Below are 15,681 nucleotides of genomic sequence, written 5' to 3' on the forward strand. Positions count from 1 at the left end.
CCCCCCCTTTTTTTTTTTGTAATTATGGTAATAACACAGAATCAAGATTTTCCATACAGACTCCCTAATTTTCCATACATTTCAGAAGGGCTCTTGTTTAAGTGAACACTGAAAATCCTAGAAGTAGTCATGGAAAGTACAACAACAGGCAGAACAGTTTTTACAGCTAAATAATAAACCAATGCTCCAGTAGCATATTTAGCAGCTCAGCACAAACCAGCACAATTCAACTGTGAGGTGACTTAACAAACAAATCAAATCAGCATTTCCCACCACAATTCATAGCATTTGGAGAGCTTTAAAGATATTGTCTGTCACTAACAGTAAAGTCAAAGTTGTATCTAATAATATGGATACAACAGGGAAATGTCTACATGGCAGTGAAAAGACAAGTAAAAGTAACTGCTTCCAGAACTCATTAATTTAGCTGGAAACACCTGCAAAGTGTCTTATCTGTGTGAATAGCTTAAGAATACATTCTATTTGTCTTTCATCACAAAGGTTCCTTACCTTTAACTTTCTAACTGCATCTCTGACAACTTCTGTGCCTTTGGGCTGCTCTACCTCCGTGCTGCCAAGAAACTGAAAACAGTGTAATTGTGAGAAATAAGATAGGCCCGACTCAAGTAAATATACTTCTCAACTATTCCCAAATAATATTTTGGAAAGACAATCATTTCAATAGTTATTAACATATCTGTACATAGCTATTCATAATCAAGAGAGCAACAAGAATGAAATTATAGTCAGACAAACAAGAGTTATTAAAAGCAACTTTTAAAACCATTTTATATATCTTGATCCTACAATAAGTCTTGAATTACAGGTTAAGTACCTTCTTCCATTGGGTAACTATCATTCTGGTAATCTCTCTTTTACAAAATAATGAAAACATACAAAAACAGGGATATAGGATAATTCCCATTGATCAAAATGGGACAATGATTTGGATTAGGTAACTAAAAATTACATACCATGGTACAAGACAAACTAAAAAGGACTGATTCTAGTCTTACAGCTGCTTGGTATGGTAATTTCACAGATTTAAAGGAAACAGGTCCTAACATATATTAAGGCTCGTAATCAAAGAATTTTTAATACAGGTTACATTTTTGTTTTTTAGGGGAAACCAAACATACACCTGTCAATACACAAATCATGATATTGCTACAGGATCTTACCATTCCTTATTTGTACTGAAATTCCTTTACGTCCTTCTGTGCAGTTTTGCTTGTTTCTACTAAACTTTATGGACACCGAGATAATCCAGCTCAAACTGCATTTGTTTGTGTAATAATTATGGATTGCCTACTTGATTTCAACACTGAGGTACACTTGATTTAGTCACACCAGGTACCTGTAATATGCCAACATAATGCTAGCAAGAAAAGATGAATACCCTCTTTTCCCTGAAGTATACAAGTTTCTGCGTGACATGATACAGAAAGGTTTTATAACTTTTAATTCTTAGCAGTTTCAAAAGCAACTTGAGTTTGTCAAGCTACAGATGCTTTCAACACTAACTCAGAAGTTGTTGGTTTTTTTTTGTTGTTGTTGTTTTTTTTTAAACTTTACTGACAGCCTATATGCTCAAGCTGTATAGTGGCAAAGAAACTTTGCAGCTCTACCAATAATTAAGTCTTATTATAAATTTGTTACTGACAGAAATGTGTTGTGTCACCTTGAATACAACAGGATGTAGATCAAAACACAGTGATCTAGGCTCATCTGCTGTCAATGCTCCCTGATATTGTAACTTTCTAGTTAGGAGACCAAAGTTTTCCAATAACAAAGCAGAAATCTCTATTATTTTGTCATCTTTCACGTAACAACTCCAAGCACTTTAGTTAAGGGATGTGTTCTTCCCTAGAAGAGTGAAAGCTTCAGAAGATGTATATAGAATAAAAAATGATACCTGAATTATGGATACTACACGTGACATACAGACATGCATATTTATACACCACACACTTGGCACAACATGAGGCAAAAGTGTAATTGCTGTAGGTTTTGTGACAAGGCAGGGCTGAGGCATTCCTGTGCTATATATGCAGTGCAGGAGTCCTGCATAAACAGAGGAAATAACAGCTGCAGATATGGACAATGCTCAGATGAACAGCAAGCAGAGGTCCCTGCTATGTGCAGTGAGGTGGAAGAGTGTTCTTCAGCTTCCTCCTCTTTGGACAGTTTTGAAACTGGCAGCTCCAGGGGCTCCATCAGTGTGAGCAGACTGATACTCCTCAATACGCACTGAGATCATGTCGAGTGCCCTTCTAGATGTCCTGGGGTAGCTGCCTTGCCTGCAGCCCCTTCCCTCATTTCTGATCATGAAGGGGAGGGGGCACTCGATGTCTAAGTACAGAGAGAAACTGCTGAAAGCACAGGTTGAAATGACTGATAAACCCCCCAAATGTACATACGAATTGCATTTGCTAAATATGTTATGAAAGAAATCACCAAGACTTGAAGTATATGGAAACATCATGAGCATTATATCAATATTTATGGAGCATAATGTCACTAGCCCAGATTCTCCCAATCATTCGCAATGCCCTACCTTCCAGATGAACATTCGTTTTGACATTAAACATTGCTACTGACATTTTTAATACACTCAGCAATTTGAATTTAGAATTACAGCTTGCATTTTACGAACTGTTCAGCATAGGGAAATACAGCAAGATGCATTTAATCTATAAATAGAAAGATTTGTAGCATTACTGTCAATATCACTCAGAGGTGATGAAACCATACATTCTATGGGTTATATGGTTTGCAAGTGATACATATTTGTATGTCTGTTAAATGCAGTTCTACTTTTTATTCTGAATTTTAGTCAAAACTGCTTACATTTCAATGTCTGACCTCCATAAGCTTTTTTTTTTTTTTTTTTTTTTTTTTTAAAGATATGGTAATCAAGAGAAAAACAAGAGCAAATATTCTGAACATCTGTATTAATTGGACTGATTTATTTTGGGGCAAAATATTAGCAGAATTTCAAATCAAAGCTACTTATTTTCTAATTACAATAAAGTATGACTATACAATATAAGCTTAACATATAGCTAACATTAACTAGAGGCTCTTTACTGTATGCTGTTTCATCTGCTTTGCACATTTTCTGTCATCTGCCACACCACTGCACTTTTTTCATATTCCTATTCCATTTTTCAATTCCTACAGCATTACTCACAGTACTTAAGCAAATGCACAAACTGAGACTTTAGATGACAAGCTCAACAGCATGAAGGCCACTGTGTTTGCATAATCCCAAACATAACTGATGCTCTGTCACCTCTGGGACTTCAAAAATAATAAATAACTAATTCATCATCCTCATAAATCTGGGAGATGGCTATTTCCTTACTGTCTTTTCAGCAGATTTTTATCACTGAATCTCACATGAACACACAGAGAGAACAAAAATATGTTATATCTGGAATCCAGTACAGTTGTGGCATTGCAAGTATAAATATTCATAGTGGAAGAGGTTCTAGAAGAGAAACTTTGAATCAAAGATGATTAATATTAGACTCTTGTTTTCGAGATGAGGGTCCTTTCACAAGCAGGTCTGTAGAAAGATGGGTACTTGTTAAGTCAGTGATTGCTTTGGTCCCTTCAGGTTCTGTCCCACAGCTGGCTCTGCAGAGCCATCTGACGAGGAACACCACCACCATGAAACATAACTATTCCTGAAAGTCAAGCTATTACTACTCCTACACTTAATATAATTGCTGAGTAGAGAAAATAAGGTAGCACTTCTCCTTCAAATCATTCAGTATTAACCCTAAATGCAATTTAATAAGTGCATTAATTTCTTAATCATTCGTTAACATTAAATACCTAATACAGGTTAAAATATTTACTTGTGATTGTGTTAGAAATGTTTACTCTTTGCAAGTAGCAAAAGACTTCTTCTTCAAGTTGGTGCACTCTGTGCGTAATAAGCCAATTCAAACAAAAAGGCTCAGTAAGTTAGTCAGATGTGCCACCAGACCCATCTCTGTAAATATTTATGTATTATTAAGTTTAACGTTAATGAGGTGTTTTACCAGAATCAAACCAAGTTCCATTTGAATTATTTAAGAAGTTTAAAGCTCATGACATCTAATGCTCTTCATAAACATATAGCAGACTGGGGCATATTAATTTCCAAATTACTCTTCATTTTTCATTGCAGTCTGCCATTCTTCCAAACACATTCCCTACAAAACTGAAAAAAGTCTAAGTTTGCAATACTTATTCTGCTCTCACTTGCAGCTGGTTATAGTCAGAAGTAACTTCTATGACATCAACAGATCTTATCAGTCAAACAGTTTAACAGATTTTTTTTTTAATTTAAAGTATATTAAGGCTTGTTTTTCCCTTATTGATGCTTGCTATTAAGAAAGTGAGCTTCTGAGCAGCCACACACAAGACAAACACCTCAGATCAAATTCATTATAATCCAATATTAGCAGAGGACCAGATGTGCTTGCTCCACATACAAAGATTTGCAAGATAGTGCAGCTGTGGAGAATTACTGGGATCTCTTTCATCTTATTAGAATCAACAGAAGTTTTATCATTGGCAGCAACTGGAAGAATAATTCTGCCCTGCAACGGCCAGGAGGGTTGTCTTATACAGCAAACTAGTAAACAGACCCCTTGTGGGTAATCAACTCCATGCAGAAGGAAGAGTTGAATGAAAATTTTACTCTGTACTTAACTTAAGAAAGACACATTTTGGTTCAATTCCACAGTGAAATTATTAAAAATGCTTTTTAAGTTGTACTTTGGTTGGAGAAATTATTAAAATAATAGCCATTAATAAGGTCAGATGAGTTAACACTTTTTTTTTTCCTTGCCATTCACAAGACACTCTCCAGTAATTCTTTCCCATCAGCTTAGATTTTGTCTCTCAAAATTACACTCATTTCAACATTTTCACACACAAAGTCTATCCAGGTGCTTTTCTTCAAAAATTACAGGGAATTAAAACAAAACAAAACCACATCCACCCTTAGGAAAAACAAGTTTTACTGGAGTCAAAAGCATCATTAAAGAAAATACTGATTAAGAAATAGTTTTAGGTACATTTTTGAATATGTATATAGACTTCCACTTTTCCAGTAGAGAGCAGTGTAGGATATATTAGTAATAAAACATTTGTTTTCTTTTGCCATCCCGTTTCACTTAAAAACGAACAAAGAAACCCTACAGTTTTTCATAGTGACACATTTCTTTATGACCATGAAAACCTTGAATGTGAAGAAATTTTCTCTTACACAAATTTATATGCCACTAAACAAAAAAAAAGTACTTACTGAATTAATACCGTAAAGAAAGGGAAAATAAGTAATGCAAACTACTGGATACCTGCTGCCAACATTTGACAAATTAACTTCACTGCAGAATTTGATGGAATGCTTATTTACTGATTAAAGGAAAGCAAATATATCCACATTCTAATAGCAGCGGAATGACAGTACACAATAAAGAACTAGGATGAAAGAGCTGGGAGACTAGTTCTTAATCTATACAGAAAATGTACAAACAATGTCTAAGCTGTTAATCATACCCTAAGATACAAACAATTTTTGTTCAGACTTGCATACATGTGTCTTCTCTATCAACCAGAAGTACATGGACTACAAAAATGCCCATCTCTTCCAATTTTGGGTTCCTTCTCTTCCCACTCCCTGCATTCAAGTTGTCCCCCTGTAACAGTTTCCTTAGTTCTCTGCTGGTTAGAGTCTTTGCCAGGGTACAGAAATGTTTGCATTTTCCCCTTTGGGGATCTGCACGTCTCTAGCACACCTTAAAAACAACTATCTGTCCCAGACGTGACTGCTGCTCAGATGAGATCAGAAATCAAATTGACCACATGAGAAGTATGGAGAGAAATGTGCCACAGACATGAGCACATTTATCGAATAACCCCTGCTCGCCTGACATGTAACATTAGGCATAAATAGTGACTCTGATAGAGGAAAAACATTTTAGGCATTTTTCTGAAAGAGTATTCAGGTACTATTTGCAAAAAAAAGACATGACTGCATGACTAGAAATATATAGAAAAAATAAGTGTCTTTTAATGAAAATTAAATATTACCAGGTATTTCATCTGTCAGTAGGATTAAACCAAAAGAGTGATACAAAATATAGGTGAAAATGTTTAACGCAAACAATTATAGCAAATAAATATAAATAAATAAAAACATTGATAAAATACTAAAATGTTGACAAAAAATACATCATCAGAGAAACAAGACTAAAATGATTAGATAACCTTTAACTACAGAATCTTTGGAACATAGTGATGTAAAACATGCCATGCTTCATTTTAAGCAACCAACAAGCCCTGATGGTTAATTTTCTCCTATTTTCTAGTAGTGTAATAACTAAAAACTCTTTACTGACTAATGTGTAAGTAATCATCTCAGTCTTTAAATTTGACACAATGTACAAATAATAAAGAATTTTATAACTACAGCTTAACATGCCGTTGAACAGCTGATGGACATATATAATACAGACATTTATTGGAGCTGTTCTTGCCAGGAACCAGAATGTTGGAAGCAGATCTAGAGATATTCTGTTAAGGATGTGTGAGGAACTGAGGATATTAGGCAGTCCTAATCTTGCCTACACCTGTCTTCTGACCCATGGATAGTTCTAATGAGAAATTACATCTCTTCTCACTGAGAAGAGACTTAAAGCCTGGTCCAAGTAAGCTAAATCCAAGTAAGCTTGGTGTAAATTTAAAGGCAAAAACTAACTGCACCAGGTTAGATTCCTCAAGTGTCACTGCATTTTAATCCACAGCCAGAAGAAGAGGCAAACGCAACAGGAGTGGAAATTCTATGTTAATATAACCAGTGTTTTTGCAAGCAGAACTTCAGAACAATGGAAACACTTTGTAAAAGATGAAAGCTTCTCCAAGGAGTCAGCGTGGTAATCTGCTAGGAAAGCTATCAACAGGGATATATTTGAAACCAAGTCAGATTGCAACACCGTACCAGAGATGTTCTCTGCATAAAAACATCTCATCCTAAAGGTAAAGGAATGTTAAGATACAGCTGGTACCTCCACACGGAAGATAAAAGCAGGCTGGAATACAGAAAGAAAGCAAAAAAAGGTAAAAAGCTTATCTTGTCAGGACTGTCACCGTAGAAAATAACAGCCATACAAGAAAAAACATTCCCTATTTTTTCAGTCCATCAATCTCCACAGAGTGCTTCAAAAGCGTGTATCAAACTGTATCATGCCTGAAGAGCTGTCAGACTGAATCTGAAGCTTATAACGGAGCCGAGGGGCTGGGGAGGGCTGCACACTGCACTCCCCTGGCACACCCCATTATCAGCTCCCCAGATTTTCGCCAGAGGCAAAGCGAGAATAAATACAGCTTCAGGCAGATTTACTTCCTCCTCAAACTGGAAGAGGAAAAAGCAGTTCTTTACCTCTGCTCTGCAGACCTGTTTGGTGCAGTGAAGGATTCACTGCTGGTCCAAGTGAGCTCTACATTAGTACCCAGCAGGAGCACACGGGCAGCAGCAGGGTCATATGAGTAGCCCTGATGGATACTCCAGGTTTGAGCAAAGAAGTGCAAGCTCAAGTAATTTTTAGAAAATGTATAAAAAGCTGTTGCTATGTGGGAAAAGAGCTTAAAAGGGAAGATTTTAAACATGCACAAATGATTGTATTGAAGGTCTGCTTTTCTTTTAAGCACATGGCCCATAGCTGGTATATTAACAAAACAATATAAAAATCAAAGAGAATATTTGCCATGAAAGGAAAAAGGGAAGGGACAAAATGGAAGGGGAAGATGGTAGAGAGAACAAATTTATCTCTGGAAGAAAATCATTTCTTATCATATATTTCCTGGTTGTGATTGGGACATGCCTTCTTCACGTGTGCCGCACTGTCATTACATTTCACATGTAAAAATCCTTTGCACAGAGACTGGATAAAATGAAAAAGGTAAAAACAAACAAACAAAAAACAGAACACTCCCAAACTTAGTTTGGGAATAGTTGGGATATACTCTGTGTCTCCAGTTTTGGTCTTTACACATCAGAACAAATCTGATTTGATTTTTATTTTTTTTTCCTAAAAGGATCCGTTCACTCATTTTATTGCAACAGGGGATGTCTGTGGATAATCCAAAGACTTCAAGCCATAATAGCTCCTGTGCTTCAGTACAGAAACTATGAGCACTTTACACAGAGATTCATCTAATATCCTTGAAAACAATGACATCACATTTGTATCTTCATATTCTCCATTATTATTCATCAGCTCTGCAGAGCCTCCTGTGGAGTGCCATTGTTACCTCCTGGATGTTTTTAGGATAACTAATAAGAAAAAAACCACCAGCTGAGCATATCATTGACTAGTAAGATCTGGCTTAACCCCTTTGTGGTCTTTGTGAGTCGCTCCTGACTTGCCTAGAAAATAACTGAGCCATCCCTGACTAGAGACAATAACTCCAGCTCCTGCAATCCTCCATTGTTACTGTCATATATGTATAAGTTCACATTTCATTTAATCTCTGACCTTCAAGAACTAAAAGAACTAGCAACTCTGAATTCACTGTCAAAAAATACAGCATCTTTTTCTTCATGTAAGAGTTATCATTACTGAACAAACATTCAGTGATGGTGATTATTCAAGCAGACTTTAATTCTGTTCATATGGTTGCACAGGAAAGGGTACTTGAACACTCACAGGAATTTTTCTTTGAAGGTACCACATATCCAGACAGGGAAAAAGAGAACTGACGAACTTGGCATGTCCTTCAGAAAGGTATATTCTGAACACGAAGCCTCTGATACTTGGTCACCAAAGACATAAAATACTGCTGAAATATCTCAATTCTGAAGTATTCTTGACTGGATTATTGCCAGTGCAAAAATATTTACATAAACCTTTTTATCATTACTAGAAAACTACCTTGACTGAAGAGTCTACCTAAAAATAATTCATATTCAGTATTTCCAACTTCAAACATTCAGCCTAATAAGAGAATAGGCAGATTTTCAGCTTTACAAGCCCGTGATTTACAAGCCCATGATTCAGCTTTTTCAGTATTTTAAACTTTCAAATATTCAGCCTAATGAGAGAAAAGGCAGATTTTCAGCTTTACAAGCCCCTGACTGGACAGTAGACTTAGTTCTGCACCACAGGAATTGGATTTGACTGAAGTGTCATTTCTTTATGGAAGTTGGACTAAGCCATCAAAATTTAATGAAAGGCTCTTTTTTTTTTTTTTCTTTTTTTCCCCCCCCCAACACAACAGAGATTTTCAAATATCTTAATATAAGGAAGTTGACGTCTTGTTTGCATTTTTTTCATACAGGAGACTCCAACATAGTGATTTAACTGAATTAACAATAAGACACAACTTCAGCAACTCTTATATTCCACTCATATGTACTGGCGTAGTACAAATATTTCTGTTTACAGAGCCCTTTGCAAAGATATCCAACATACCGCTAGAAAGCTAAGAATGCAGAAACCACCTTCCTCTAATCCCCACTTAATCACTGCAGATGCTAACCAGCAACACTGGAAAGCCTAATGGGAACTACACTGCACCACAGGGTGAAAAAATATTTTCATTGCTACTACTTGCAAAAAAAGACTAGTCTACCCACACTGAAGTTACAGTTCATTTTCTTTAGTATTCCCATAAAGCTAATAGAGGACCGCCCAAAACAAAGAAGAAGAAAAAAAAATACAACAAAACAGTGAAGAACAAACTAACAAAAAGAAAACCACAATCTAGTACAACACTATCATTAAAAGAACAGTAAGATGAAGACAGCAAGTGGTGGTGTTCTCACAATTTCTTGGCAGTTATCAGTATAACACCCTGTATACAACACGCAAAACTGCTGTCCTAGTTTTGATTCTGCTTTGCCCAAAGTATCAACCCCCTGGTTTTCAGAACACCACTGTTCCTGCAAATGTAGCACACACTGGTCTGCTCTGTGTTAGCATTCTGCAAGTAATTTAGGATTTATTTTTTTTCCCCCCACAAAATATAGCAAGTTACAGCTTGAAGCTGATTTATTTGAGCTCCATCTGTCTTGCTGACTTTGCTGTTGCTGCAAAATATTCAGGCTAATAAAGCCTCCCTAAAAATAACGAAAATTGAGCTGAGCTGACAAAACACCATTATGAAAAAACAAAACATGTTTTCAATATCTGATAACAAAACCTATCTTAGTTTGTAAAACTGGCAAAACCAATCTCCTTTACCAACAAGATGAAGCTCAGTAAAATTTGGAGTATTTTCATTAATTCAGAACATCATTAACAGAGCCAGTTGAACCAGGGGTGCATCTCCAAGCCACATGAGTAAACAGGCCATGACATCACTCAGAAAGCAGTTGTTCCTTCAAAGAGATATTTCCCAGATGATTTCATTGTTAGGCACGCATTTACAGGAACACAGGCTTCACATTCTTTCTTTCAAAACAAGATGTACGAGAACAAGCAGGAGTTTTCACGTGCCATTTCAAGGTGGGATTGTGCAATTCTAAGTGCTCAGCTGGCAATAACTGCTTCAGATTGAAGCTGGGACACAAAATCATCACAGCTGTTGTTCAATGTAAATCAGCTCTACAAGATGTGGAAGAAATTGTAATGGATTTTTTATAAATATATTAATAAAGACAAACAGAAAAATATTGAAGCTACTCTTTTGTAGTGAAAAATATTAACAACATCTTACAAAAGCAGACATAATGCCACACAATTTTTCAACTTTTGTGAATGAAGTTTATTTTTGTCTAAACCCATTTCTACCTCACTTGTCCATCACTAACATGATACAGTTGAACTTGCAGTATCACACACTTGCCATGGCAACATGCGATGATACCATAGACACAGAAACAGGAATTCCCTGTGGGATAAAACAAAAGTCACAGTTAGGAACAAAACTCTCATTCAAACACAAACGGCCTTAGTAATAGGAACAAGTAACTACTGACCATTACTCTTGCTTTATTAAAGTCCTTTTCCATTTTATTCATACGGAATATGAAGTTGCCTATTTTAAGGATGTTGTATCTCTTCTAAATTAGGACCTCTAACACTGTGAGCCTTACTGTTCCACAGATGAAAAGAAATAACTCTTACTTTAATTCTTGATTCATAGAAACACTTGGCTGTCAAACAGAGGACAAGCAGGACACCAGAAAACTGATATTTTGGGGAAAGAATCACGAATGCATCGAGCTAGTCATTTAACACTGGAAACTTAACAGTACTTTCAAGGATTATTTCATACTACAAAAATTTTAAACATAATCTGAACATTTATGAATCTGAACTCTCATTACCACAGATCATCTGCTCTTTAAAATCTAGTGTTATAGCTATAATTTCTCTAACAAATAGTTTTTTATACATACATTCCAAGCAGAAACATGACTCCAAGGAGAAAATGGACACCACAGGACAGATATTTGTAGATAAGTATATTAACAGAAATGTGAACCAAGAATTAGCTTTGGGTAGGTTTCATGTTGTTTATGTCACTGTTTTGTTTTTGTTTTCTATACGGTAGTTCCTATACTGAGAATCACCATTTGAAAAAAAATAAACAGCCAACTTATTCTTAATAAAGCAATTTCAGTGCTGAAAAACTGAGTTAGTAAAATGTAATTCCTAATCACATTAATAATCCACACAGATGTGATTAAATAAATGCACATAAATTAATAGCAGTATTTTGACATAAGTGGCCAAGAAAATGTGTTTTCTGACAGAAAAAATATTTTTTTTTCCTTTGCTCCTAAAAAACACTTCATAAGCCACATCTACTACCCTAAGACTATTGTTAATTTTATGCAAATGACATCTGTAGTGTCTTTGTGAGTCACCAGATTCACAGAACACCCTCAGAAGTTTGAGAGAATTGACTAGGGTAGCCAAGTAAAAATCAGGTGAGCTGAGTATCTGTGGGAGTTGAAGAGGGAGAAGCTCCATGAGCAGAGGAAAAAAAAAAAGGTAACAAAGCAGAGCAACAATTGTGACACCCCCCAACCCCCAAACTGCATTACACTTGAAACTCTGAGAAAATATCTTAAAATTAAGTGGGTATCTTGTGGGAAAAGGGACAGGGAAGCCAGCACAGATTTTCTTGTATTGGTTTAGTTACATTGTTATATTGGATTTTTAATTTTTTTTTCTTCCTTCATGTAACCAGAACAGTCTTCTCACAGCTGATTATTGCTTTATACACTTGTTTCATGTAAAGGATGGTCTTTGTTTTATTCACATGATCTCACATTAAAGCCAGCTATAAAATCTACATACAGGGATCACTATTATTGGACACATGGCCTTCAGTATATTCAAGAATATCAGTAACCAGCAGTTTTTCCAAACCTAGCTATGAAGTGAGCTGTTTAATCCAAGATGCGGGTAAGAGACTTCACTCCCTTTTTACTCTACCATTCCAGAGATGATTGAAACAAATTTGCAGAGCACTACCTAAATATAGAAAATATTTTCCTCTAAATAATATAATTTATAGGGAATGAGATTTTTAATTAGAAAGATTATTTTTACAACTGCAAAAGTGTTTAATAGTGACATATTCAACCTGTCAGCATGAAGTATGAAGCATGAAGTGAAACCACCGTCATCTGGACCTTAACATCTACTAACTTGAAGATTGATAAGTAGATGAGATGGACATCTCAAATGAACTATTCAAAAGAGCTGGAAATTACTTTGTATGTTATTTTACAACAGCAATTAATCCGACTCTGTAATGTTATCTGACACTTATTTCATATAAAATATTATGCTTGTCAATAAAAAAGAGCTATCTTCTGGTGCTAAAATAGTAAAATTAATCTTGTCTGGATCATTATAGCGATTCTCCCATTCTCAGCTGAATGAAAAATAAGATAACAGTGTATTTTAAAAACAATCATATAAGGATTTAGTTTTTAAAGTAGCCACATACTCCTTTTTACTAAGAGACAATATACTGAGAATACATTTAGTCTTGAGCTCAAGGCACTGAAGTAGAATTTAGAATTTGAGATCTGATTAAAGAACAGTCATTTGGGACAAATTTGCAGAAAACGTCCGGTATTATCTCAGTTCCATATCTTTAGGGTAATAATTCATCCATTTCTTGTCTCCATTATAGTTTAATTACTCTTTCTGAAGAGTAAGCTCATTAGAGGTAATTCCAAAGTGTTCTGTCACTTACTTCTGAACTTTGATCTATGATTATTTGCATCACGGTAGCACCTAGAGGCTCCATCTCATTATTCTAGAGGCTGCACAAACAACAAAAAGATAGCCCTTAGCTTCAAGGAACTGATGATCTAAGTGAACTGTGATAAATGACAATAAACTCTTGAAAATGCACAGCATAATTTCAGTTAGTACCTCTGAGTGCTACTAGTAAAAATCAATGTAAGACATTGAGCCACATTCTTCCTTGTACACAACATTCTAATAGCTAATAAAAATACAAGTAAAAAGCTAAAACTAGTATAAAATGAACAGAGCGCTCTCAAATTTTAAGGACAAAAAGGATGCAATTGAGACTTGATTTTCCCATCTTCCTCAACTCCAGGGGAAGATTGTAAGCCCCTGAAATATGGTACAAAAGAAGGAAGGAGAATTCACCTGACCACATATGAAATCAAGACAGCTTATACCATGTCATTTAGATGTCCATTAAGTTAAAAATAATATTAAATAAATATTTTAAAAAATCCCCAGAGCTGTATCTACATTTAAACCTCTTAAAACTGGTTGGAACATTAAGTATGCACACGCAATTTAGGTGAATACTTTTCCATTTTGAGAATGGTTTGCCTCTAACAGTTGCAGTTCCTCAAAGCCTCATGTAGTGCAAGTTGAATATGGCCTCTGAATGTTGACTTATGATGACACAAACATTCCTGATTTTAATGAATTTCCAGCAACAAGCCTATATTCTAGAGTAGACAACTTTCCTTCCACCTTATCTTATTAACTGAATACTCTAATTCACGCAATTTGCTGAGTAACTTCTCTCTCTGACTCTCTCTCTAGAATTTCCTATTTCAAAAGCACAGAAGTCTACAGCAATAATAAGAGAAATGCCGTAGGGACATTTTCAGTCAGTGCTTCAAGTGATCTGCTCATTCCAATGCACCTTTTGGCTCCACAATTATCATCAAGATTTGATGCATATCCTTGTTTCCCCATTTTTCCTCTTTTTAGAGGAACTACAGCAACAAATTGAAAGATTATTTACTTGAAAAACCTCCAGAAACTTTCTAGATTTGGTTTCCCTTAAGGATTCAGAAAGAAGAAAATGATACCCATGAAAAACCCAACACTCCCTCCCTCTAAGCGGGCAATAATTTCTAGTAAAAATACAAAATATTTGAACAAAGCTTTACAAATTAGTTCATGCAAATATGATTCTTGGCCATGTCCCAAACCAGTAATGAAAAGTTCTCTGGCATGCCACAGCTTAGGTTCTTAGGTTCAATGTGCTTTCTAAGACAGGTCAAGGCAGACCTTACAATTCCTAAATCCAAGTGATCTGAAGGAGGCATTTCTGAGAGAGATACTCATTACAGTCCAGGATTCACAACTGGCTACATACATAACTATTCTAATAGAGTTTAAAAAGTCACAAGCTGCAGCTAGTAACTTGTCCAATGGCTTCTTGATGATGAATCCTCATAAAGAAGATGAGCATGTATGAAGTCCTTTTGTTTTTAGAATGATGAATTTATTTTACTTGCTGTTCTGCCTGGCTGTTGGACAGATTCCTGTAGTCTTGTTTTAATTGGTAAAGCTATGCCCTTACAGATGTTCCTGTTCAAAAAGTTGAACATATTTTCTCTGATTCAGTTCTATTTTTATATTTTCCAGTTCGTTTTGGGAGAGTTGCCTAATTATTTTTAGTGCACACTAGATGTGAGAAGAAGGGAGTGTCTTCATAAATACAGCAAAGGCTGAACAGAAATATCCAGCTTTGTCAAAAATGGGAGATGAGAAGAGGAGGAGTTAATTCATCTGCAGGCCTGATTCTAATTTAAAGCAAGAACAATCCAGCTGGGGGCCACCTAACCCACACGTACAATAATCCGGATGTTTGAACTCTGTAGCCTATTAGTTCAAGCGTCAGACATGCAACTCACTTGACAGTCCAGAGGCTAAAAAGTCTGCTTAAGGAAACCTCACATTCTCACAGCCGACAGCTCACATGGAAATACAACTGTGCAGAAAGAATCCCTGGAGGGCATGCTAATGAGGCTAATTGGTAGTTTCCAGCAGCCTTAAGAAGAGGCAAGGGAATAAATATCAGCAATAGAGAAGGAACAGAAAGGGATGTTGTGCATATCTTTGCTGACCCTAAGGTTTTTGGAAATTCTGTCCTTTTTTCCTAGCATACTGATATTTACTTCATTTTCTCTGGACAAACCTCTGAGTTTTGTTTAGTTGTCTTGAACAGATATTTGTACCACTCTCTGCCTGTTATTCTTGTGGTGCCTGCTCTTTTCTGTGCTGCCAAGCTCAGGGAACTGAGGTTTCTGAGCATCTTTCCCAGCCATTAAAGATCTATAATCAAATATTTATTCTTTTTCTAAAGAATGACAAAATGACACTTAGAAGAGTTGTTACAAAGCTTCTAATGATTTCATGTCTTTGTCTCAACAGT

General features: G+C 35.8%; 1 protein-coding gene across 9 annotated transcripts in view; it reads right to left on the reverse strand.

The window, feature by feature from the left end:
- Window positions 1-15,681, reverse strand: part of GULP1 (GULP PTB domain containing engulfment adaptor 1) — a 151,461-nt gene that overhangs the window by 39,818 nt on the left and 95,962 nt on the right. For all 9 annotated transcript variants that reach the window (XM_084288907.1, XM_084288899.1, XM_084288900.1 and 6 more), the window contains one exon: window positions 511-582. In XM_084288907.1, the coding sequence (XP_084145033.1) occupies window positions 511-582 (72 nt within the window). The remainder of the gene's footprint in view (window positions 1-510; window positions 583-15,681) is intronic.

The sequence above is a fragment of the Netta rufina genome, assembly GCF_964035555.1.
Source record: "Netta rufina genome assembly, chromosome: 6".
NCBI lineage: Eukaryota > Metazoa > Chordata > Aves > Anseriformes > Anatidae > Netta > Netta rufina.